Genomic DNA, 22,609 nt, shown 5'->3' on the forward strand with positions numbered 1-22,609 from the left:
AGATATGCACACATATGTGTGAGAATTCATGGATAGAACTGATATCAGTACTATTCATAGTCTTATTCCTTTGGGACATTCTCTGTGTCTATTTTTACAGTTTGTTTATTGGAGACTTTCTAGTTACTGAAAAATTCATGTTTGTGGTAGAAAATTTGAGAGAAAAAAACTAGGAAATATGTTAAAAGTATAAATAAACCAAGTACCCAGTAATTGTTAACACTTTGATGTATATTCTTTGCATTCTGTCTTCTTTGTGTTTATATACATATATTGGGATTGGGTTATAGGGTTTGGGGTATTACTGTTCTTTTAAATAGAGTTGGGATTTACCGTACGTATTGTTTTTGGAATTTGCTATCGTCCCATGTTATCCTTCTGCTCTCTGTAGTTCCTGAGGTTATGCCCCCTTTTTCATTCCTAATATTGATACACTGATAATGCCTCAAGTATATGACTTTTTAACGTTTCCTTAGCGCTGTGTTGTAAAGGTGGTTAAGTTCCTTGCATGTATTTATCCATTCTTAAAAAGGCTTTCTTAACTCTTTACCATGGACCTCGCTGAGTCCTTTAACCACCTTGGTCTGTGGCCACTGTATCAGTCTGCTGGGGCTGCCGTAACAAAGGACCACAGACTGGGGGGCTTAAACAACAGAAATTTATTTTCTCACAGTCGTGGAGGCTTGGAGTCCAAGATCAAGGTGCCAGCAGGTTTATTCTCTCCTGAGGCCTCTCCATGGCTGGCAGATGGCCACCTCCTCGCTGTGTGCTCACATGGCCTTTCCTCTGTACCTACGCATCTCAAGGATCTCTGTCTATTTCTTCTTCTTCTGACTCCAATCAGATTAGACTAGGACCCACCCTAATGACCTCATTTTTAACATCAACACTTCTTTAAAGGCCCTAACCAAATAAAGTCAAAGTTGAAATCTTGAGGGTTAAGGAGTCAACATATGAATTGGCAGGGGGGTGGGGGATGGACACATTTCAGCCCAAAATAGTCACTTCTTTCTCCCTTTTATTTTTTTTTTCTTTTTTTCTTTTTAAAGATTTTATTTATTTATTTGACAGAGAGAGCAAGAGAGCACAAGCAGGGAGAACAGTAGAGGAAGAGGGAGAAGCAGGCTCCCCGCCAAGCAGGGAGCCCGATGCGGGGCTTGATCCCAGGACCCTGAGATCATGACCTGAGCCGAAGGCAGACGCTTAACCATCTGAGCCACTCAGGCGCCCCTCTTCTTACTCCCTTTTATTTATTTTTTTTTTTTAAAGATTTTATTTATTTATTTGAGACAGAGAGAATGAGAGAGACAGAGAGCACATGAGAGGGGGGAGGGTCAGAGGGAGAAGCAGACTCCCTGCTGAGCAGGGAGCCCGATGCGGGACTCGATCCAGGGACTCCAGGATCATGACCCGAGCCGAAGGCAGTCGCTCAACCAACTGAGCCACCCAGGCGCCCCTTCTTACTCCCTTTTAAAACTTGTTTATATTTGGAAACAGAAGAGATATTGATAATCCTTTTTTGCACTTAAATATTTCTTTTTTTTTTTTTTTAAGATTTTATTTATTTGACAGAGACAGCAAGAGAGGAAACACAAGCAGGGGGAGTGGGAGAGGGAGAAGCAGTCTTCCCGTGGAGCAGGGAGCGCGATACGGGGCTCGATCCCAGGACCCTGGGATCATGACCTGAGCCGAAAGCAGGTGCTTAACGACTGAGCCACCCAGGCGCACTTAAATATTTCTTGTAAAAATCCCACAAAATATCAGGAATTTACCCAATCTCAGAATATTCTTTGGATACTCTTTAAATGTTTAAACTTGGGGCGCCTGGGTGGCTTAGTCGTTGAGCGTCCAGCTCTTCATTTTGGCTCAGGCCATGATCTTAGGGTTGTGAGATCGAGCTCCACATCGGTCTCTGCCTTTAGCAGGGAGTCTGCTTAGGATTCTCTCTCTGCCTCTGCCTCTGCCCCTCCTCCCACTCATGTGTGCGCATGCTCTCTCTCTCTCTTTCTCAAAAAAAAATAAGTAAATTGTTAAAAATAAATAAACGTTTAAGCTTTGGTGCAGGAAAGCACAATTCAAGTTTTCTACGCTGAGGCTTAATCTACTTTTTAAAAAAATTTTTTATTTTGAAACAATTATGGTTAATCCACTTAAGTGTTCGCTGTCTTAGGCCCATTTAGTTAGATTTAATCCTGTTGGTCCCTTTGAACTCATAAATGTTTCAGTTAAATCTCATCACATTTTCTTAAATGATTGTTTCTTTCAAAAGGAGGAGAATAATGTAATTCCTGTTGATCACCTGGGCCAGAAACTCTTGAAAAAGATAGGAACGTCTTGGAACAAGAAGTACAAAAAACAGTATGGACCACTGCGAAAGGTAATACATGACATCCATACAGGAGGTCCTGTGCCAGGAAATTTTATTATGATCCCTTTGCAATGAAAATTTAGGTGAAAATAAAATCAGTATTTTTATTTAATGGTTAAAGTTCAATTAAGTTACTTATTAAATGTTATTAAGTAATTTATCATAGAATCAAGAAGTAGAAAGAGAAGAGGGGAAAGGCTTGTAATACAACAGCAAAAAATGTCATGAAGTTCATACCATAAAGCTCATCATTTTACTTACAGAAATGTTTTAAGGCGTTCCCGTAATTTTCCCTTGATCTTTCTTTTACACATAATCCTGTTAAATTTGGTGATCAGGTTTCCTGGGCTGTGAGATTAGATGCAAAAACTGAACACAGGTCAGACAACTTGACTGAAAACAAACATAGCAACACTTAGTAAATATTTTTATTTACTTATGGAAGCAAGGAGCTTACACACTTCAGTAAGTATTTAAGTGCATCTTTTAATTAGACCACACTTCAGAAATGAATGTTGGCTTAATGACTCTGAGTCCATAGCATAAGTTTTAAGGTTTTCATTTAAAATGATTGGGTCACTGTCTCAGTATTTTACTCTTAAGCGTGATATTAGTTGTGCAGGTTTTTTAAAAATATAAATACCCTTTATAAGTTTGAGAGAGTTAGCTTTTTTTAATTGCTGACTGATAGTTTCATCTTCAATAGAGGTTGGATTTTATCAAATGCTGACTGTTTTTATACCCTTTATTCTGTTAATGTGGTGAATTCCATTGACCTTTTTAATGTTGAGCAACTCATATTTCTGAGATAAATCCCACTTGGTCATGAAATTTTAATGTATTGCTACATTCATTTGGCCTGTATTTAGGATTTTTGTTTCTACATTTGCCAGAGATATTAGTCTTTGGTTTTCTTTTTTTGTAATGTCTTTGTCAGATTTTAGTGTCAGGGTTATATAGGACTCAGAAGTCGGGAAACACTCCTTTATATTCTTGGAAAGAATTCTCTAAGACTGATTTTTTTTTTTCTTAAATGTTTGGTGAAGCTACTGAGACCTGAAAATTTTTTTATTTTATTTTAATTCCAGTGTAGTTAACATACAGTGTTCTATTAGTTTCAGTTGTACAACATAGGGACTCAACAGTTCCGTAGGTTACTCAGTATTGATCATGATAAGTATCCTCTTCATCCCCTTCATCTGTTTCCCCTCTCCCCCTACCCACCTCCCTTCTGGTGACCATTAGTTTGTTCTCTCTAGTTAAGAGTCTATTTCTTGGTTTGTCTCTTTTTTTTTCCTTCGTTTGTTTTGTTTAAGTTCCACATATGAGTGAAATCATGGTATTTGTCTTTATCTGAGTGGCTTATCTCTCTTACCATAATACACAGCAGCTCCATCCATATTGTTGCAAATGGCAAGATTTCATTTTTTTTTAATGGCTGAGTGATATCCATTGTATGTAAATACCATATCTTGATCCATTCATCTGTTGACGGACGCTTGGGCTGCTTCCATATCTTGGCTATTGTAAATAATGCTGCAATAAACACAGGGCTGCATGCATCCCTTCAAATTAGTGTTTTTGTGTTCTCTGGGTAAATACAGTAGTGTGATTACTGGATCGTAGGGTAGTTCTGTTTTTAACTTTTTGAGGACCCTCCATACTGTTTTCCACAGTGGCTGCACCAGTGTGCATTCCCACCAACAGTGCACCAGGGTGCCTTTTCCTCCACGTCCTTGCCAACACCTGTTGTTTCTTTGTGGTTTTTATTTTAGCCATTCTGACAGGTGTGAGGTGATACCTCATTGTAGTTTTGATTTGCATTTCCCTGGTGATGAGTGATTTTGAGCATCTTTTCATGTCTCTTGGCCATCTGGATGTCTTTAGGGAAATGTCTGTTCATGTCTTCTGTCCATGTTATAATTGGATTGTTTGATTTTTTTTGGTGTTTCATTATATAGTTCTTTGTATGTTTTAGATACTGAACCTTTATTGGGTATGTCATTTGCAAATATCTTCTCCTATTCAGTAGGTTGTCTTTTATTTTTGTTGGTTGTTTCCTTTGCTGTGCAGAAGCTTTTTATTTTGAGGTAGTCCCAATAGTTTATTTTTGCTTGTTTCCCTTGCCTTAGGAGACCTATCTAGAAGGATGTTGCTACGATCAGTGTCAGAGAAATTACGGTGCTTGTGCTCTCTTCTAGGATTTTTATGATTTCAGGTCTCACAATTAGGTCCTTAATCCATTTTGAGTTTATTTTTGTGTGTGGTGTAAGAAAGCGATCCAGTTTCATTCTTTTGTATGTCACTGTCCAGTTTTCCCAGCACTTATTTGTTGAAGAGGCTGTCTTTCTCCCATTGCATATTCTTGCCTCCTTTGTCGAAGATTAGTTGACCATGTAATTGTGGGTTTATTTCTAGGCTTTCTGTTCTGTTGAGACCTGAAATTTTTTTTGGAGTGAGGTTTTTTAATTATAGTTTAAATTTCTTTGATTGTAGTGTTATTTAGATTTTCTGTTCTTGCATTATTTTGGAAAATTGTGTTTTTTAAGGATTTTGTTCTTTTATCTATGATGTCAGATTTATTGGCATAAAGTTATTCACAGTATCCCGTATTCTCTGTAGTGTCTGCAGTACCTGAAGTTATTTCTTCTTTTTCATTCCTAATATTAGTAATTTGTATTTTTTCACCTTTTTTTCATCAGTCTTGCTTGGGATCTATCAAGTTTATTAAACTTTTTAAAAAACAAACTTTTGCTTCTGTTGGTTTTCTCTCTTGCTCATCTGTTTTCTATCATAGATTTCTGCTCTTGTTTTTAATTATTTCCTTCCTTTTTCTTCTGGGATCTAATTTGATCAACTTTTTTCTAGCTTGGTATCTCAGTTGTTTTTAAACCTTCCTTTTAATACAAGCTTTTAAAGCTATAAATTTCCTTGTAAGGACTAATTTAGCTGCAGACAAGTCTGACATGTTTTCATTATCATTCCATTCAAAATATTTTGTAATTTCCCTCATGATTTTTTTTGGAACTGTGTTGCTTAATTTCCAAATATTTGGGGATTTCTTTTTATTTTTTTGTTTTATCTAGAAGTTGATTTCTAGTTAATTCCATTGTACTCTGAGAACATGCTCTCCATGATTTTAGTTCTTTTGAATTTATTGAGACTTGTTTCACACTTCAGAATATGGTCTGTGTTGCTGAAAATTCTGTATTCACCAGAAAAGTTATTTTTTGCAGTTGTTGGGTATGTTGTTTTATAAATGTCAACTATGTCAAATTGGTTAATAGCATTTGTGTTTCTTTTCTGTCTTTACTAATTTTTCTCTTTTGCTTTTATCAGTTACTAAGGGAGTAGTTTATTTATTTATTTTTTTAAGATTTTTTTTTTTTTTTTTTTTTGAGACAGAGAGAACGAGAGAGAGAGCACATGAGAGGGGGGAGGGTCAGAGGGAGAAGCAGGTTCCTTGCTGAGCAGGGAGCCCGATGCGGGACTCGATCCCGGGACTCCAGGATCATGACCTGAGCCGAAGGCAGTCGCTTAACCAACTGAGCCACCCAGGCGCCCACTAAGGGAGTAGTTTAAATCTCCAACTGTAATCGAGAATTCGTCCTTTCCCCCTTTTACTTTGGACAGTTTTATTTCATGTACCCTGAATTGATAGTATTAGATGCATACACCTTTTGGATTTTTATGGCATCCTGATGTACACTGCCCTTCCTTTATCTCTGCTAGTATTCCTTGCCTTAAAATATATCTTGTCTGATATTAATGTAACCCTGCAAGCTTTTTTATACAAGTGTGTCTCTTGCAAACAGTATGAAGTTGGTTCTTATTTATTTTGGACAGTTGTGATTTTTAAGTAATTTATTTTTCTATTTAAAGTAAAATTTGTTGGGGTGCCTGGGTGGCTCAGCTGGTGAAGTGTCTGCCTTCAGCTCAGGTCATGATCTCAGGGTCCTGGGATCGAGTCCCACGTCGGGCTCCTTGCTCAGCGGGGAGTCTGCTTCTTTGTCCCTCCCCTGGCTTGTGCTCTCTCTCTCTCTCACTCTCTCTCTGTCTAAATAAATAAATAAAATCTTTTTTAAAAAATAAAGTTTGTTAGCATAAAGTTGTTTGAAATATCACCATATTATCCTTATGAAGTCCATAAGAGCAGATGTTATGTTCCCTGTTTCATTTCTGATATTGATCATTTGTGCGTTTTAGCTTTCTTTTTCATCAGTCTTGCCTAGGGGTTTATCACATCTGTTAAACTCTTCAAAAAAGCAGCTATGTATTTGTTGATTCTTCTCTACTTTTCTCTGTTCATCTGTTTCCTATCAGATGATAGTTTGATAGTTTCTTTTAATTAGAATGTTTAGTCCGTTTGGTTTTAATGCAGTAATTAATATGATTGAGTTTGAATTTACCATCGAGGTATTTGTTTTTTATTTGCCTCCTCTGTTTTTTGCTCCTTCATTCTTCCTCACCCTTTAGGTTAATCAAGTGATTTTTAGTCTTTCATCTTTATCTCCTCTGTTGGCTAATATATTGCAATATTTCTTTAATATTTTTATTCTAGGGATTATAGTGTACATAAATCAACATTACCAACTACGGATTAATAGTATACCATTTCCTGAACAGTGTAAGATGCTCGCGGTGGTATAACTGCGTTTCCCCACTCCCATCCTATCTGCTGTTGCCTTTTATTGAACCATGACATGTAAATTCTACTCTATGTTACTTATTTTTATTAATATTATTTCTGCTTTAAACACTTAGGCAACTTTTAAAGAAATTAATGGAAAAATAGTGTTTTATATTTATCCATTCTGGTGTTCATTGCTGCTTTTCACACATTCAGCTGTGCATCTAGTATAATTTCAATTTTGATTGAAATCTTTATTTTGTCTTCAGTTTTTTTAAAGGATATTTTTGCTGGATATAAAATTCTAGTTTAATAGTTTTTATTTTTTGCTTTCAGCAACTTAAAAGATGTCGTTCCATTATGTCTTGGCTTCCATTATTTTGGCTCAGAAGGCTAGTGTCACTTGAACATAATGTGTCTTTTTCTCTGCCTGCTTTTAAGATTTTTTCTTTTTTTCTTTGTTTTCTAGCTTCTTAACAATAATGTGTCCCAGTGTGGTATTCTTTGTGTTTATTTGCTTTGTATTAAGTTTTTTATATGTATAGCTTGAAGTCTTTCTTTAATTTTGACCATTATACTTTCAATTTGGTTGTCTGCCCCATTATTTCTTTCTTCTCCTTCTAGGACTACAGTTACATAGAAATTAGACCATTCAGGATTTCCTCACAGATCTTAAAGAACTGAGGTTTTCTTCTTTTTCTTATTTTTACCTCTCCTTCAACATGGATAATTTACATTGTTCCATCTTCAAGTTCATTGTTTTTTTCTTCGGCTATATCCAGTCTTCCTTCCATTAAGCCCAGCTTAGTGAACTTTTTATTTAGATATTGTAGTTTCCAGCTTTAGAATTTCCACTTAGCTCTGATTGAGAGTATCCATTTCTCTGCTGAAATTCCCTATCTGAACCCACTCTGTTCATCCTTTCCTATAAATTTTTGAAGATCTAATTGGCTTTATTAAGTCATATAAATTAAATATTTTTAATAGCTATTTACTATCATAATATCTGGATTATTTCTGGGGCTCTTTCTATTAACTTTTATTTCCCTTATAAATTGACTGTGTCCTCTCTTGATTATGAATCACACTGTCCTGTTTGTGTGTCATTTAATCTTATATTGTCTACCAGACATTGTGGATTATATCATTGTTCTTTAAAGAGTTTTGCATTATGCTCTAACAGGCTGCTAAATCTCCTTGATCCTATGGAAGCTTCATTTTAGGCTTTGTAGCGTGGGTCTGTCGTAGTTTTGGTCTTAGTCCTGGGGGAATGCATGGTCCTTCCTCTTAAGGCAGAGGTTAGAAAATGGTGGCCTGGGGGCAGAATATGGCCTGCTGCCTGTTTTTGTACAGCCCTGAGCTAAGAACTATCTTTACATTTTTAAATGGTTATTTTTTTTTAAGTTATAATAGGTACTTACGTAACGTGCTCTAGTTTGCCTCTTAAGCTCACAAAGCCTAAAATAGTTACTGTCTGGCCCTTTACAAGCTTACCAGCCCTTGGCCTAAGGCATGGCCCTTCTAGGATTTCAACAGAAAGCCTCAGATGTTTGTCATATGCCTCTGTCTTGTCAGAACTTCAGTTCCCTGTTCTTTCTACCCAGAAGTCTCTGCTAAAATCTCTGTTCAAATCGTGAATCTATCAGCTGTTGCTTTCTGTGGGGTTTCTTGCGTCTTGGGCTGTCCATGTACCAATCAGGAGTCAGTCAGGATTTGAGGGGGATTTGGTATAGATTCGGGGCTCCTTAATGCAACTCCTTCTCTTTCGCTTTCCAGCCCCTCTGGCATTTTCAAATTCTGTTTCCTCAGCTCAGTAAGACTCCTGTCCTTTGCTTGAACTCTCCCACCCTGCACCGCCATAAAGTGGGAACCAGTGGCTTCATGTAAAACTCACCTAGTTTGCGTCCCTCTTGAAGAATTATGTCCCCTGTGCTTAAGCCTGTTTCTGGTTTTTCTCCAAATACTTGTTTTCATTATTTTGTCGAGAGTTTATCATTTCTTATCAGAAAAGTTAGTCCAGTAAAAGTTCTCTACCATTACTGGAACCAGACTCTGCTGAAGTTTGAGGCTGAAAAGAATTAATCCTCACTTCTCAAACAAAGGGAAAAAATGGCTACCCTCTGATTATCGTTATTTGACTGTACCTAAACAAATTAGCTGCAACACTGTTTTACTATCTTTTACACACAGTATGAACAGTATTGTCTTTGCGTCATAGACCTATTTCCTTTGGTTTGTGATAAAAGAGCACTTTGATTGGAGGATTGGCGCCGCTGCACATTATTCCCGTCCAAGTGGAAATGAGAAAGTCACCTTTCCGTATTGATCAGTGGGCTAAGCAGACGTTGCATAGGCCTCCCAAGTGATTTTCTGTACAAAGTAAGTTTGTGCTGAGAGAAGAGGAGACGCAAGGCCACACAGCAATCAGGGAGTGGGAGGAGAAAAAGAGTAGAGATGGAAAGGGGGGATGGGCAGTGAGGAAAAATGCTTTTTTCTTCTTAATCCTTCAGTTAGAACTTGAGAAATTGTCTTTGGGATTAAGACATAAGCTTTCTGTGCTTTGATTTCCTGAGCTAACCTGTCAGTTCCCTGGACAGACAACATTCGGTTGAGTTAATGTTACGTGACAATGTAGGCTTATAATTATGACTTTATTCCATCAGAGTTTGTATGAGTTACTAGTTTGAAAATTCCCTTCTGTGGTGCTTTACTGTGTGATTGCCTTTGTTTGTGCTTTGTTTGTTTAGATTGCTTTAAACATCTCAGAAGTGTTTGTTCTACCTAATCTGTTTTAGTAAAGTTCTTTTTTCAAAAATGGTGTTACTGAGGTAGAGTTAACATATTTTTCAGATTGCAGCGTGGCAGCTTTGTCCCTTGATGTGACTGTTAGACTGTTTAACAGAGAGCACTCTGATTTTTATTTAATGTTCTACCATGACCCAAATGGATTTTTTTTTCCTCCTAGCTGGCTAGGGCAAAAATAAAGGTGAAGTTCAAATATCTAGTCGCAGAAAGGAGGATGTAGATTTTTTTATTGTGTCCAATTAAAAAAATTTTTTTATTAACCTAGTATTTGTTTTTTGTCTCTGTATAGTTCTTACAGCTTCATTCCCAGGTATTTCTACTCAGTTCAGATGAAAGTACAGTTAGTCTATTGAAGAACGGTTCTCTCCAGGCTGAGTCTGATTTCCAAAGGAATGATCAACATATTTTCAAGACACTTACTTCAGAATCCCCAGGATTAAATGATAGAACCTCCTGTCCCCACTGGTTTGACATAAATGATTCCAAAGTCCAACCAATCAAGGAAAAAGATATTGAACGGCAGTTTCAGGGTAAAGAAAGTGCCTACATGTTGTTTTATCGGAAATACCAGTTGCAGAGACCCCCAGAAGGTATGGAAAGAGAAATATTCCTATTTGTTCAAGTTGATGATGTCAGAAGATAAATATTGAATGCTATTTGAATTTTTACCCTTTTAAAAGAAAGTATACTCTTGGAACATTTTTAAATATTTTCAGGCTAACAGTAAGAAATACATTATGCCTGGGTGGCTCAGTTGTTAAGCATCTGCCTTCGGCTCAGGCCATGATCCCAGGGTCCTGGGATCGAGCCCCACATCGGGCTCCCTGCTCCACGGGAAGCCTGCTTCTCCCTCTCCCACTCCCCCTGCTTGTGTTCCCTCTCTCGCTGTGTCTCTGTCTGTCAAATAAATAAATCTTTAAAAAAAAAAAAATACATTATGCCAAAAGAAATCCAACAATCTATCATTTTATATTTCTATTTTATTTTTTCCCCTTCTAATGATATAAGGCCATAGTTAGTGTTTCAGGTTTGGTTTTTCTTGGATTGCATAATGGTTTCTTGTGTGGACAAACCTGCGTACGATTGCCCTATGCTTAGGCTTGGCTCTGTCATTTGGCCATGTGTTTGTCGCCTTTGAGTTGTAAGTGGCCTTGGTTTTGTTTTCATGTGTGCCCTTTTATTGCCCTCTTTTTTTCTTTCCCTCAAGGTAATTAATGTGTTTTATGAGCAGCTGAAGTATCTTCAAAGCGTTCTTTGTTAAACCTTCTAAGACAGCTCGTACCAGGCTGGCTAAACACTGAGACCCACAATGATAAATTTATTAATTGAGATCACTAACATGAATCAGTGTGTAAGACTTTGGTCGCTTCCCAAAGTCTACTCAAAAGTAAAAAATCCTAACCAGGAAAGTTCCTTAGATAGAGGCGTATCTGTAGTGACAAATGAGGACACTGTTCTCAGAAAATGAGAATAGTAATCATTTTTAAAAGCATAAGAAAAAAGAAGTTACTAATTTGCATGTGAGTCAAAGGAAATTAACTTTCTGGTTCTAAAACAATTACATAATTATTCTGTTTAACCAGAAATTCTAGGCTTTATTTTTCTGACGGGGGAAAAATGTAGTCATGGCTCTGATAAAAAATATTCTGAAGCAGAATTCACAGTTATAGAAATATATATTAACAAAAAAAGAATATGTTCAGGTAGGGTATTGTCTTTTTCCCTGAATTGGATTTTAGTACACGCATGTTTTGACTGTGTACTGAATGGTAGTTTTCCATTTAGCTTAGGAATTGAATAAAGGTCTGGCGAAAATCTTGATGGACTTTTTGTGGGGATAAAGGGACGGAACTTGGCAAAATGATTCTAAAATCCATCTAGAGAGGTAAACGTTCATGAAAACTGAAGAAGGGCCTGCCAAAGGGAATTGACTCTATCAGTAAAACCTCTTTGTAGAGCTTCAGCCATTCAGACAGTGCTGTGCTCATGCAGAGAGGTGGACACATCACTGGATGGAGGAGAGTCAGCCCAGAAGTCCACCCAAGTATTTTTAAAATTTTAGGGGCGCCTGGGTGGCTCAGTTGTTAAGTGTCTGCCTTCGGCTCAGGTTATGATCTCAGGGTCCTGGGATCGAGCCCCGCATTGGGCTCCCTGCTCAATGGGAAGCCTGCTTCTCCCTCTCCCACTCCCCCTGCTTGTGTTCCCTCTCTAGCTGTCTCTCTCTCTGTGTCAAATAAATAAATAAAATCTTTAAAAAAAAAAAAAGGTTTTAATCCGTGGTAAGGTGATTTTTCAGATAAACGGGAGGAGAGTGAATTACTCAAGAAATAGAGCAGGAAGTTGGTTAGCAGCCAGTCCCTTGAATTAGCAATCAGTGTAGTCAAGTGACTGTAATCATCACTTGAATGAAATTTGAGTTCCTTTAATGTTTATGTTAAAAAGGAACCTTAAAATGTATAAAATATATATTTCTGATACAAAGGTAGGGGAGACTTTTCTAAACTTAAAAACAAAGAAAGAAAAGTTAAGGAAAAGTGTTACAAACCTTAAACAATATAAAAGGCAAATGACAAGCCTAGTGGGAAACAGCTAAATATATGACAAGTTTATTTCCCATCTGCAGAGTGCTTTTACAGATATTTCATTGTGCTTAGTAGAAAATTGGGAAAAGGATATAAATAAGCAATGTACAAAAGAAGAAATAGGAACAACCAATAAACTGGAAAAAAAAAAATGAGGGGCGCCTGGATGGCTCAGTCTGAGTAAGTGTCTGCATTTGGCTTAGGTCACGATCCCAGGGTTCTGGGATCAAGCCCTGAGGCAGGCTCCCTCCTCAGCGGGGAGTCTGCTTGTCCCTCTTTCTCTGCCCCCTCCACCTGCTTACGTTCTCTCTCTCTCAAAAAAGAAAAAAAAAAATCTTTATTAAAGAAAAACAATCATAATAAAAAAATAGGGATTGAAACAGCAATGAGATATGCCACTTTTTCCTACCAAGTTAAATGTTTTTGTTAATCTTGTTCTCGACAGTTGGCACTTCCTCTACAGCTGGTAGGTATATAAAGTCCTATAACCAGTTTGGTTATATGTATTTAAAAACCTTAAACTGGTAATTCTACTTCTGCAAATCTGTCTTGAAATAATCAGAGCTGTGTATAAATATTCATGTTCAAAGATGTTTGGTACTCCCATTATTTTATAATAATGACTAGAAATACCTATCAGAAAAAGATTGGTTAGTTTAATTATGCTATTTATAGAATGAACTAGTATGCAATCATTTAAAACTTTGGAGAAATACAAATATGAAGTGAAAAAGCGCGTTACAGATTTATTAAATACAATCCCAGTCGCTTTAAGTGTGTGCGTGGGTGTGTGTATGTGCATGTACGTGCGTGTGTGTGGGTAAATGTACGCATACAGACACGTTGTGTAGGTACAGAAGAAAGACCAGAAGTACATGTAACACGTTTTAGCAGTATCTCTTGGGAATGGGATTATAGGTAATAGCTTTTATATCCTTTTATATATTCTATATAAAAGATATAGAATATCTTTTATATTCTAGAATTTTTATGGTGGCAATTACTACATTTGTTATCAGGAAGAAAATAGTGGGTGTTCTTTTTAAAAAGTATATTTAAAGAGAATTGAAGAAATGGAATCCTTCTAGCGTGGCATAAAGAACTGTTTATCTTCCATTTGTTCTAATGTTTTCATATTTCAGATGGGAAAACTGAGATCCACAGGAAGTTAGCATTCACAAAGATAGTTAGAGGCTTCCTAGCTCCCAGCACATACTTTCCAGATCCCCAGCAGCCAGATTCCATTTCGTCCGCCCAAGTTAATGAAGCGTTCTGTTCACAGCTCGAGCTAATCCAAGATACGGGGTTCCATGTCATTTGCTGAATGAAATGGACGCAGCCAACATTGAACTGCAAACAAAAAGGTAATTTTAACTTACTTTTAGAGTTTGAATGGTTTTTTTCTGGAGAACAAGGATCTCATTTAGGTCTTAAGTCTTCAGTCAGGAAAATTAAAAAGGAAAAAAAACCAACTAATCAATGCCTGTGTCTGTGTAGCTGCTGAATATTTATAGGCAGAGTATCTTACTTTGAAATCATCCTTATCTGTGAGAGTGAATGAAACAATGTCACATAAATGGCCACTGCTGAGTAGGGATGAAGCCTCAGAAGCCTGGAGAAATCAGTGAACACCTAGGACGTTAAGTGAATTGTATCCTAGACCGTCAGGTGATTCCCGAGGTGCAGAGAGAGCCTGGGTGAAAGTCACCCCTCATAAGTTAAGTCGTCGTGGGGACCCGGCCCATAGTGATACAAGACCAGAGGCGGGCAAGAGGAAAGAATGTGGATTCTGCAAACTGCCAGGCTTCATGTCAGTCCGGGCAGAAACCTGTAATAGGTTATCACAGGCATGGTTTGTGAGGAGTTGCTCATCTCATCTTCTCTTTTGAGGTCTCACCTTGGACCCCGAGGAACTGTATCTTTATTTGCTCTCTGCCAGGGTCAGTGGGGTATTGGGTTAGGGAAGTGGATGTTCTCGTGACCTCCTTGTGGACCCACGTGGCTTCCTTGTGGACCCACGTGGCTGGTTGATTATGTAGCCAGGATGTGTTCAACATTTTTATCATTGGCTCAAAACTGGGGAAAAAAAGGAGCAGGTAGATTGAATGGCAAACCACTATCAAAGGAAATCAAGACACAAAAAATATAAAAATTAGGATAAAATATCTTAAACAGGCCAAACCTCGTGAGTGGGTGCGGACTAGCAGTGGGTGTTCACAGCCACAACCAAAGGGGTTTCGCCAGCCAGCACTAAGCTTTTTAATGCGGCCATCGGAAAAGCTAGCGCTCTCTCTGACCACATGAATAGAATTGTGTCGGGAGTATCCGAGCAGTGGCCGTGGCCTCATCCAGCTCTCCCGGGGCCACACTGCCTCGAGCGGAATGCCGGGCAGCAGCTCCAGGGCAGCCGAGCGGATTCAGAGACGAGCCGCCAGCTCTGGGCCGCCACTGAGGATGTTCGACCTGGGGAGGGTAGACTGGAGGATCGTGAGACCCACTTTAAATACTCTACAGGAGAGTCAGGGGGCTCTGGTGGAGGTAAGGAGGAACTAGAAGTTTGTGAATTTGGCACTTACCACAATTACAGGAGGAAAGGTTTCTAGCATATTTATAACTATATTCCCATTGTTGGAAGATTTTGAGTTTCGATCCTTAGAGAAATGTTGCATGGTGTATATTAAAATTCATTTTCCTTGGAATTCGTGGTGGCAGAGCTGAAATTTTGCTATTCATTGAGAAACTAAAATGAAAATTTTGGAGCATGGAAGAAAAGGACATTAGTAATAATTACTTAGGTAGAATAGATTATTTATATTGTAAATCAAGTATTTTTGGTTTGGGATGAAACCGTGTGTTACAAAAACAGAGCATTTATGTATTTTTTATGCATCTTTAAAGGGCAGAATGGGATTCTACAAACAATAATTTTGAGTTGCATCTCCACCTGGGCCCTCATTATCATTTCTTCAATGGGGCTCTGCACCCAATTGTCTCTCAAGCAGAAAGTGTGTGGGATTTAACCTTTGATAAAAGGAAAACTTTAGGAGATCTTCGACAGTCAATATTTCAGGTAATTTAGCCTTGCTTCCTCTTAATTTAGACATTAAGGTCCATCTCAGGCTGGATTCTCCTTTTCAGAAATCCTGTTTAGGATTCAACTGTTTATTTTTCAAAGCACTTAAGAAAATCCTCCATCTCCCACTCCTGAGGGTTGACCCACATGTTCTCTCCTCACTTGTACGTCTTTTAGAGAGGCTCTTCTGCACAAGTGGGACCCGCACTGTCCTGCCAGCAGGCTTTCGGGGGGGGAATCAAGGCTGGTACGTGTATTTTGGGGAGAGAAAAAGTATAAGGCTGTTTCTTTTTTGGAAAGTAAAAGAAAATTATTTTTTGGAAGCAGTAAAAAGATAAGCGTGTTGCTGGAGCACCTGGCTGGCTCAGTTGGTTAAGTGTCTGCCCTCTCAGGTCATGATCCCAGGGTCTTAGGATCAAGCCCCAAGTCTGGCTCCCAGCTCAGTGGGGAGTCTGCTTCTCCCTCTGCCCCTCCACTCATGCACGATCTCCCCCTCTCTCTCAAATAAATAAAATCTTAAAAACATAAGTAAATAAATAAGCATGTTGCCTAAAAACAAGAACTAAACAAACAAGCAACTAACGTTTCTCCCTTTCCGAAGTATAGGATAGCATTTATTACTAAAATTTTTCAGGGGATGAAAATACCTTCTGTTGTGCAGTAAAAACAAGCATTGTTGTAAATCCTTACATCCAAGTAATCGACCCAAGTGTGTTTTCATATAAATTATGTCCTTTGGTTCTTTAATCTCAGGGTAACCTAAAGGCAAGCTAATCCCATTTTAAAGGTGAAAAACTTGTAATTTAGAGATCTAGTGGCTTGCAGTCAGACTTCTGGTTGTGGTAGAACTAGGCCTCAGCCCTGGTCTCCTTACTCTTTCTGTCCTTTTGATCATACTTCCTCACCTCTCACTACTTCCTGATCAAGGAAAAGGAAAATAGAAAATGTAGGCTTTGGGGCACCTGAGTGGCTCAGTCAGTTAAGCATCTGACTCTTGATTTCAGCTCAGGTCATGATCTCAGGGTTGTGAGATTGAGCCCTGAGTTGGGCTCCGCACTTAACAGGGAGTCAGTTTGAGATTCTCTCTCTCTCTCCCTCTGCCCCTCCCCCTAGCATGTGCACGTTCACTCGTGCTCTCTCTCTCTCTAAAATAAATAAATCTTAAAAAAAAAAAATGTAGGCTTTTATTTTTTGCAGACATTAATGAATTTTCTGGCAAACTCATCAATCCCCAAAATTATTAGCTCTTTTTTTCTATTTTTCTCTTGTACAAAGCAAAGCAAGCCAGTTTCTTTGTTAACCTTAGTTGATTTGAATGATATTTCAGTTTTGGATTAGTATCAGGATTTCTAAAATTTCCTCATGTTTCCAAATTTTTGCATTAAAAATTCATCCCTGAGCCAGTCCCGCAGTGTTGGTGTAAGTGGACGTGGGGAGCTGACCCTGTCTAGGGGGCCTTTCATATGGAACAGACCTGTTCACTTTCATAGGTTTTAGATTCGCTCCAGTTTGCTTTCTGGTGTGTGAAGTGCACATCTCTGTTATCTTAAAAGTAAGCCCCAGGCGGGAGGCTACAAGAATAGTGCAGTTAACTAATCATGTGTAAAGAGGAAATTTTTTTTTTTTTAAGATTTTATTTATTTATTTGAGAGAGAAGGAGCGCATGAGCCGGGGCAAGGGCAGAGAGGGAAGCAGGCTCCCTACTGAGCAGGGAGCCCCATGTGGGGCTCGATCCCAGGACCCTGAGATCATGACCTGAGCAGAAGGCAGACACTTAACCAACTGAGCCACCCAGGTGCCCCAGGAAATGTCTTTTTGAGAGAACTACCTTGTGCTATTGTGGAGAGAGGCGAAATAGGACTGACTTTATGGGCGATATTATTCTGGTGAGATGACCAGTCCCCCCAGAGTCTTGGATCTAGAAACTTAAAAAAACAAATCCATGGTCCCATAGAAACTGGTAATGCCACTTTTTTAATTTATGGTGCAAAACTTCCTTTCAGATTATTGAGAATTTTAATGTGCTAGAGTCCATGCTGCTTTTCCCTGAATGGTACTAATTAAACAAATGATTTTTGCTCTTTTGGACAAAGATTTCTGGGCTGGCATGTTGATCAGTTTGCCTTCTGATAAAAGTGGTCTTCCCATAAATTAAGTACAGTTGTTCGTGGTGTATGCCAGCATTCTCCAGTCATTAATGGATGAACTTGACCATCTTTGGATTTGGCTAATTTAGCAACGAGTGATGTCTTCTTGCCACACTTTTGGTGTTGGGTGGGATGGGCATACTCGTTTGCTAGCTTCCCGTATCATCTAAACATATGAGAAATAGTTCGGTGGTGTTCTTTTACCTGGAAATGTGATACTTATGTTACTTCTCATTGTTCTCTTTTCTTCCATTAATATTCTGTAGCTGTTAGATTTTTGGGAAGGAGATATGATTCTTAACGTGGCAAAGTTTGTACCAGCAGGACTTCATGTTTACCAGATGCTTGATGGTAAGATAAAAATTAAAACACTGTGACTCATTTCCTATATTTGTATTTTGTGGGGTTCATTTCCTATATTTGTACTTTGTGGATTTTCTGCTCTTAGCCAATCTTTCCCACTACCTACTACTTTCTTACCTAGGCTGTCATCACATGGTCGGTTTTCAAACAAATAATTTATCTGATTTCTGTGATGTGTGAATTTTGCGAACACAGAAATATTTTCCTTTTTTTTGAAATTAAAGCTACCTCTCCACGAAAACAATTTTTTAAAAGGCTGTGGGGGCACCTGGGTGGCGCTGTTGGTTAAGCATCCAACTCTTGGTTTTGGCTCGGGTCATAATCTCGGGATCGTGAAATTGAGCCCCATGTCAGGCTCCAAGCTCAACAAGGAGTCTGCTTAAGACTCTCTCTCCCCCTCCCTCTGCCCCTGCCCCTCTTCTCTCTCTTTCTCTCTCTCTCTCAAACAAATCTTCAAAAAAAATTTTTTTTAATTTAAAAGATTTTTTTTATTATTAACATATAATGTATTATTTGTTTCAGGGGTACAGGACTGTGATTCATCACTCTTACACAACACACAGCTCACCCCAACACATACCCTCCCCAATGTCCATCACCCAGCCACCCCATCCCTCCCACCCCCCTCCCCTCCAGCAACCCTCAGTTTGTTTCCTGAGATTAAGAGTCTCTTATGGGGCGCCTGGGTGGCTCAGTTGGTTAAGTGACTGCCTTCGGCTCAGGTCATGATCCTGGAGTCCTGGGATTGAGTCCCGCATCAGGCTCCCTGCTCAGCGGGGAGTCTGCTTCTCCCTCTGACCCTCCCCCGTCTCATGCTCTCTCTCTCTATCTCATTCTCTCTCTCAAATAAATAAATAAAATCTTTTTAAAAAAAAAAAGTCTCTTATGGTTTTTCTCCGCTCTCTGGTTTCATCTTGTTTCATTTTTTTCTTTCTTCCCCTATGATCCTCTGCCTTGTTTCTCAAATTCCACATATCAGTGAGAGCATATGATAATTGTCTTTCTCTGATTGACTTATTTCGCTTAGCATAATACCCTCTAGTTCCATCCACATTGTTGCAAATGGCAAGATTTCATTCTTTTTGATGGATGAGTAGTATTCCATTGTATGCATATATACCACATGTTATTTATCCATTCATCTGTCGATGGACATCTTGGCTCTTTCCACAGTTTGGCTGTTGTGGACATTGCTGCTATAAACATTGGGGTGCACGTGCCCCTTCACAAACAAATTTTTAAAAAAATAATAAAAGGCTGTGGAATTTTTCTTGTATTACCACAGAATTTTTTTTAGCAAAATGGTTTCAAACCGTTAACATCTTATTTATAGGGCTTGATTTTTTTTTTTCTCCCAGAGTACTTGGAGAGCTTAAACGTTTTTACTACCCGTGAATAACAACAAAACAGTAATATTAGTAGCAGCTGCGGTGACATACATTTATTTTGGACTTCACTGTACCAAATCCAGAGATAAGTTTTATATAAATTATCTCATTTGATTTTCACAAAATTCTTTTACCTGCATTTCCTAAACAAGAAGACTGGAGCGTGGGGCCGCAGTACGCAGGCCAGACAGCTGGTTAGTGCTGGGGCTGCGGCCCCAGGCTGCCTGAGCCTCCTTCCCGCACAGTGTCCGGTTTGGTCAGCACCTCCCCTGCTCTCGTGCTCACAGAGCTTCCGTAACATGTTAACACGGGGAGATACTTACGTAAAGTGAAAAAACAAAAACAAAAAACTAAAGAGTGTAACGAAAAGCATAAAGATAAAAATAATCTCAAATAATGCCAACACAATAAATGCAATTACTGCCTTTTTCTTAATTTTCCTTGATGAGGCTGCTGCTGCAAACAAATACTTAAGTGTCTCAGCTCCTTCTGTAGTTGTTTTGGTGATTGTGATGAATGGTCTCACTGATGAGCTCATCTTCTAGGGGATGACCTGATGCTGTGTGAAATGGAGATTGCAGACGGGGAAGACCTCTTTGTATGGAATGGGGTGGAGGTAAGAACGGATTGAAGAGGTATGCATGATGGTTTTTGATTTTTTTTTTTAAGTGTCATTGTAAGAAAACTTTATTCAGCGTCTGTGAAGGCAACTAGATGCTAGAAAACATCTGAAACGTCTGACAAATTTTAGGTACAGTCAGTGTTAGTCGTATGCTAAGGAGATGGTTGTCGAGTGTGTCTGCAGTGCCAGAAGCTCCCTCCGAAGGTGTGTAATCAGTCTGTCCTTCAGGCGGGCCTGTGTGCCTAACCCCACCAGCACAGCTCCTGCAGGAGGGTTCTGCGCATGCTCCCTGAGGGAGTTCAGGAGGGGGCAGGTAGCTACCCTGAGTTAGGGCGGTGACCTACAGGAGCGGAGGGGGTTCTCCAAGTCAGGAAAGGGGCGAGCAGCATCTCACCCACGCTGTGGTCTGCCCTTGGTCCATCTCTTGTATTTCCAAGGCTTTTTTCTTCTTTCCTTTTCTGCTAAGGCTTTATTACCACTGCTGAGGACACATACATCTCTGTCTCCACTCCACATTGCTCTCCTAGAAGATAAAAGAAGGCTAAGAGAAAGTTTCAAAGGAAAAATCTAAAGTTCTGATACATCTAAGACATTTCACTTAAAAAGAAAAAAAGAGAATTCTCTGAGAGCAGTATTTTTTTTTAAGATTTTATTTAATTTGAGAGCACGTGCGCAAGAGAGAGAGAGCATGAGAGGGGGGAGGGTCAGAGGGAGAAGCAGACTCCCTGCTGAGCAGGGAGCCCGATGTGGGACTCGATCCTGGGACTCCAGGATCATGACCTGAGCCGAAAGCAGTCGCTCAACCAACTGAGCCACCCAGGCGCCCTCTAAGAGTAGTCTTTTACTGTGTGATTACATTGACCTGATTTTGGCAAATAGAAACTATACTAATGGTTGTCTTGGTATTATTGTAGGTTGGTGGCATCCAGATTCCAACCGGGAGTGACTGTGAACCTCTGCTCTTAAATGTTCTTCATTTAGCAACAAGCAGCGAGGGGGAAAAGTGTCAGCAGTTGGTAGAGTCTCCACACGTCTTTCCATCCAATGCAGAAGTGGGTGCTGTGCTCACTGCCCTGGCAGTGCCCGTGGGTGTCCTCTTCGTCAGCGCCACGGACCCTGCCGGGGAAGAGAACTGGGTCGCTGTTCCCAAGGAAGACCTGAAGAAGACGTTCAGAGAGCAGGGCCTCGGGAACAAGAGCTCGGTTCTCGTTCAGGATTCTAGAGATAACAGGTAACCTGCTGAAATGTAAGAGAATTCCTTTTTAAGTTATTTTTATGATAGTTTTGTCGCTTAGAACTCGAAAGCTTTATTTTAATACTGATAATAGTTCAGTATTTTCCTTTTGTTTCTAAACATTGTGTCCTGGATATTGTATACAGGAGTGTTCTGGGTTAGGCAGCTTGGAGGAAGATGATATTATAATGTGATTTTTTTAAATTTTTATTTGTTGGTAAATGAGGTAACTAAATAATGTAGGTATAGGAGATACAATCTAGATTAGTTGTTTATAAAGCAGAATCTTGTCAAATGAATTCCGATTAGCACTTCCTACAAAACTGAAGGCACATTCACAAAGAAAGTTCCTGAATCTTTTCATGAGGAGGATATTAAGATCTAGCTAGATTTGTCTGTTTTGTCACAAGTCTCCCATAAGGCAATTGAGTTTTTCATTATAATCCTTTTTCTGAGTCTTGAGACCCTCCCAGCTGCCCAGAGAGGGCAGGTACATGGGGGATCACGCTCTTGATTCCTGTGAGTCACACTGGAAGCTCAGAAGTGCTGCTTGTCTCCATTTTGTCGTCCACGTCTGTTATGCTACATTTCTGTGGTCAGTGTGTCCTGCCCTGTAACCTCCCGGTTTCCATATATTAAAGACTTGACAAATCGTTCCCTGCATGATCAGTCGGGAGTCTCCATTTTATCATTCATAGTGGCTGTGACCCAGAGGCAGAGCGCTTGGAACAGTCTTTATTTTGTATTTATCACTCTTTTCAGACAAGTATTTTCTGGGCATTTATTTCTGCACTTTGTTTATTTAATTTAAAAGTTTATTATATGTTCCTTTATAAAAAGTACTACATGTGGGTCGCCTGGGTGGCTCAGTCCGTTAAGTGTTGGACTCTTGATTTCGGCTCAGGTCACGATCTTGGGGTTGTAAGAGCGAGCCCTGCATTGGGCTCTATCCTGGGTGTGGAGCCTACTTAAGGTTCTCTGTCTCCCTCTGCCCCCCCCAAAATTAAATTTAAAAAAAAGTAATATAGTATGTATTAGGACTGGGAAATACAGAAGTGATGACAGGAGGCCCAAAACAGTGTCCCCTGTGCAGGGGCAGTCACTGTTAGCTTTCCTTCTGCCCTGAGGACAAATAATTGTTTTTTGTTGTTGTTTTTTGAAGGTTTTTTTCTTTTGAAGCTTACTAATGATTATTTCATGGATGGTTATATCCTGCTTCCCCCCAGTGTCTGTAGACTCGTGGCGCGGCTACGGAGCAGTCGGTGTTGATGTTACCTACCCATGCTCCCGCGCCAGGCAGTCTGTGCAGGGGTGAGGACGAGCCGCCGGGGCTTGTTTCCAGCTTGATCACGTCCTGACAGTGCGACCCTGTGCAAGTCACCTCATCTCCCTCTGCT

General features: G+C 39.4%; 1 protein-coding gene across 8 annotated transcripts in view; it reads left to right on the forward strand.

Moving 5' to 3' along the window:
• Positions 1-22,609, forward strand: part of USP40 (ubiquitin specific peptidase 40) — a 75,546-nt gene that overhangs the window by 20,602 nt on the left and 32,335 nt on the right. For 5 of the 8 annotated variants that reach the window (XM_035006815.1, XM_035006816.1, XM_035006817.1 and 2 more), the window contains 7 exons: positions 2,270-2,377; positions 10,093-10,393; positions 13,668-13,749; positions 15,284-15,455; positions 17,872-17,956; positions 19,902-19,972; positions 20,893-21,209. In XM_035006815.1, coding sequence (XP_034862706.1) covers positions 2,270-2,377; positions 10,093-10,393; positions 13,668-13,749; positions 15,284-15,455; positions 17,872-17,956; positions 19,902-19,972; positions 20,893-21,209 — 1,136 coding nt within the window. Of the gene's footprint in view, positions 1-2,269; positions 2,378-10,092; positions 10,394-13,667; positions 13,750-15,283; positions 15,456-17,331; positions 17,957-19,901; positions 19,973-20,892; positions 21,210-22,609 lie in introns of those variants that run through there. The other 3 variants (XM_035006820.1, XM_035006821.1, XM_035006823.1) reach the window with 3 other exon arrangements.

The sequence above is a fragment of the Mirounga leonina genome, unplaced genomic scaffold, assembly GCF_011800145.1.
Source record: "Mirounga leonina isolate KUSES-001 unplaced genomic scaffold, KU_Mleo_1.0 Mir_151, whole genome shotgun sequence".
Taxonomy (NCBI): domain Eukaryota; kingdom Metazoa; phylum Chordata; class Mammalia; order Carnivora; family Phocidae; genus Mirounga; species Mirounga leonina.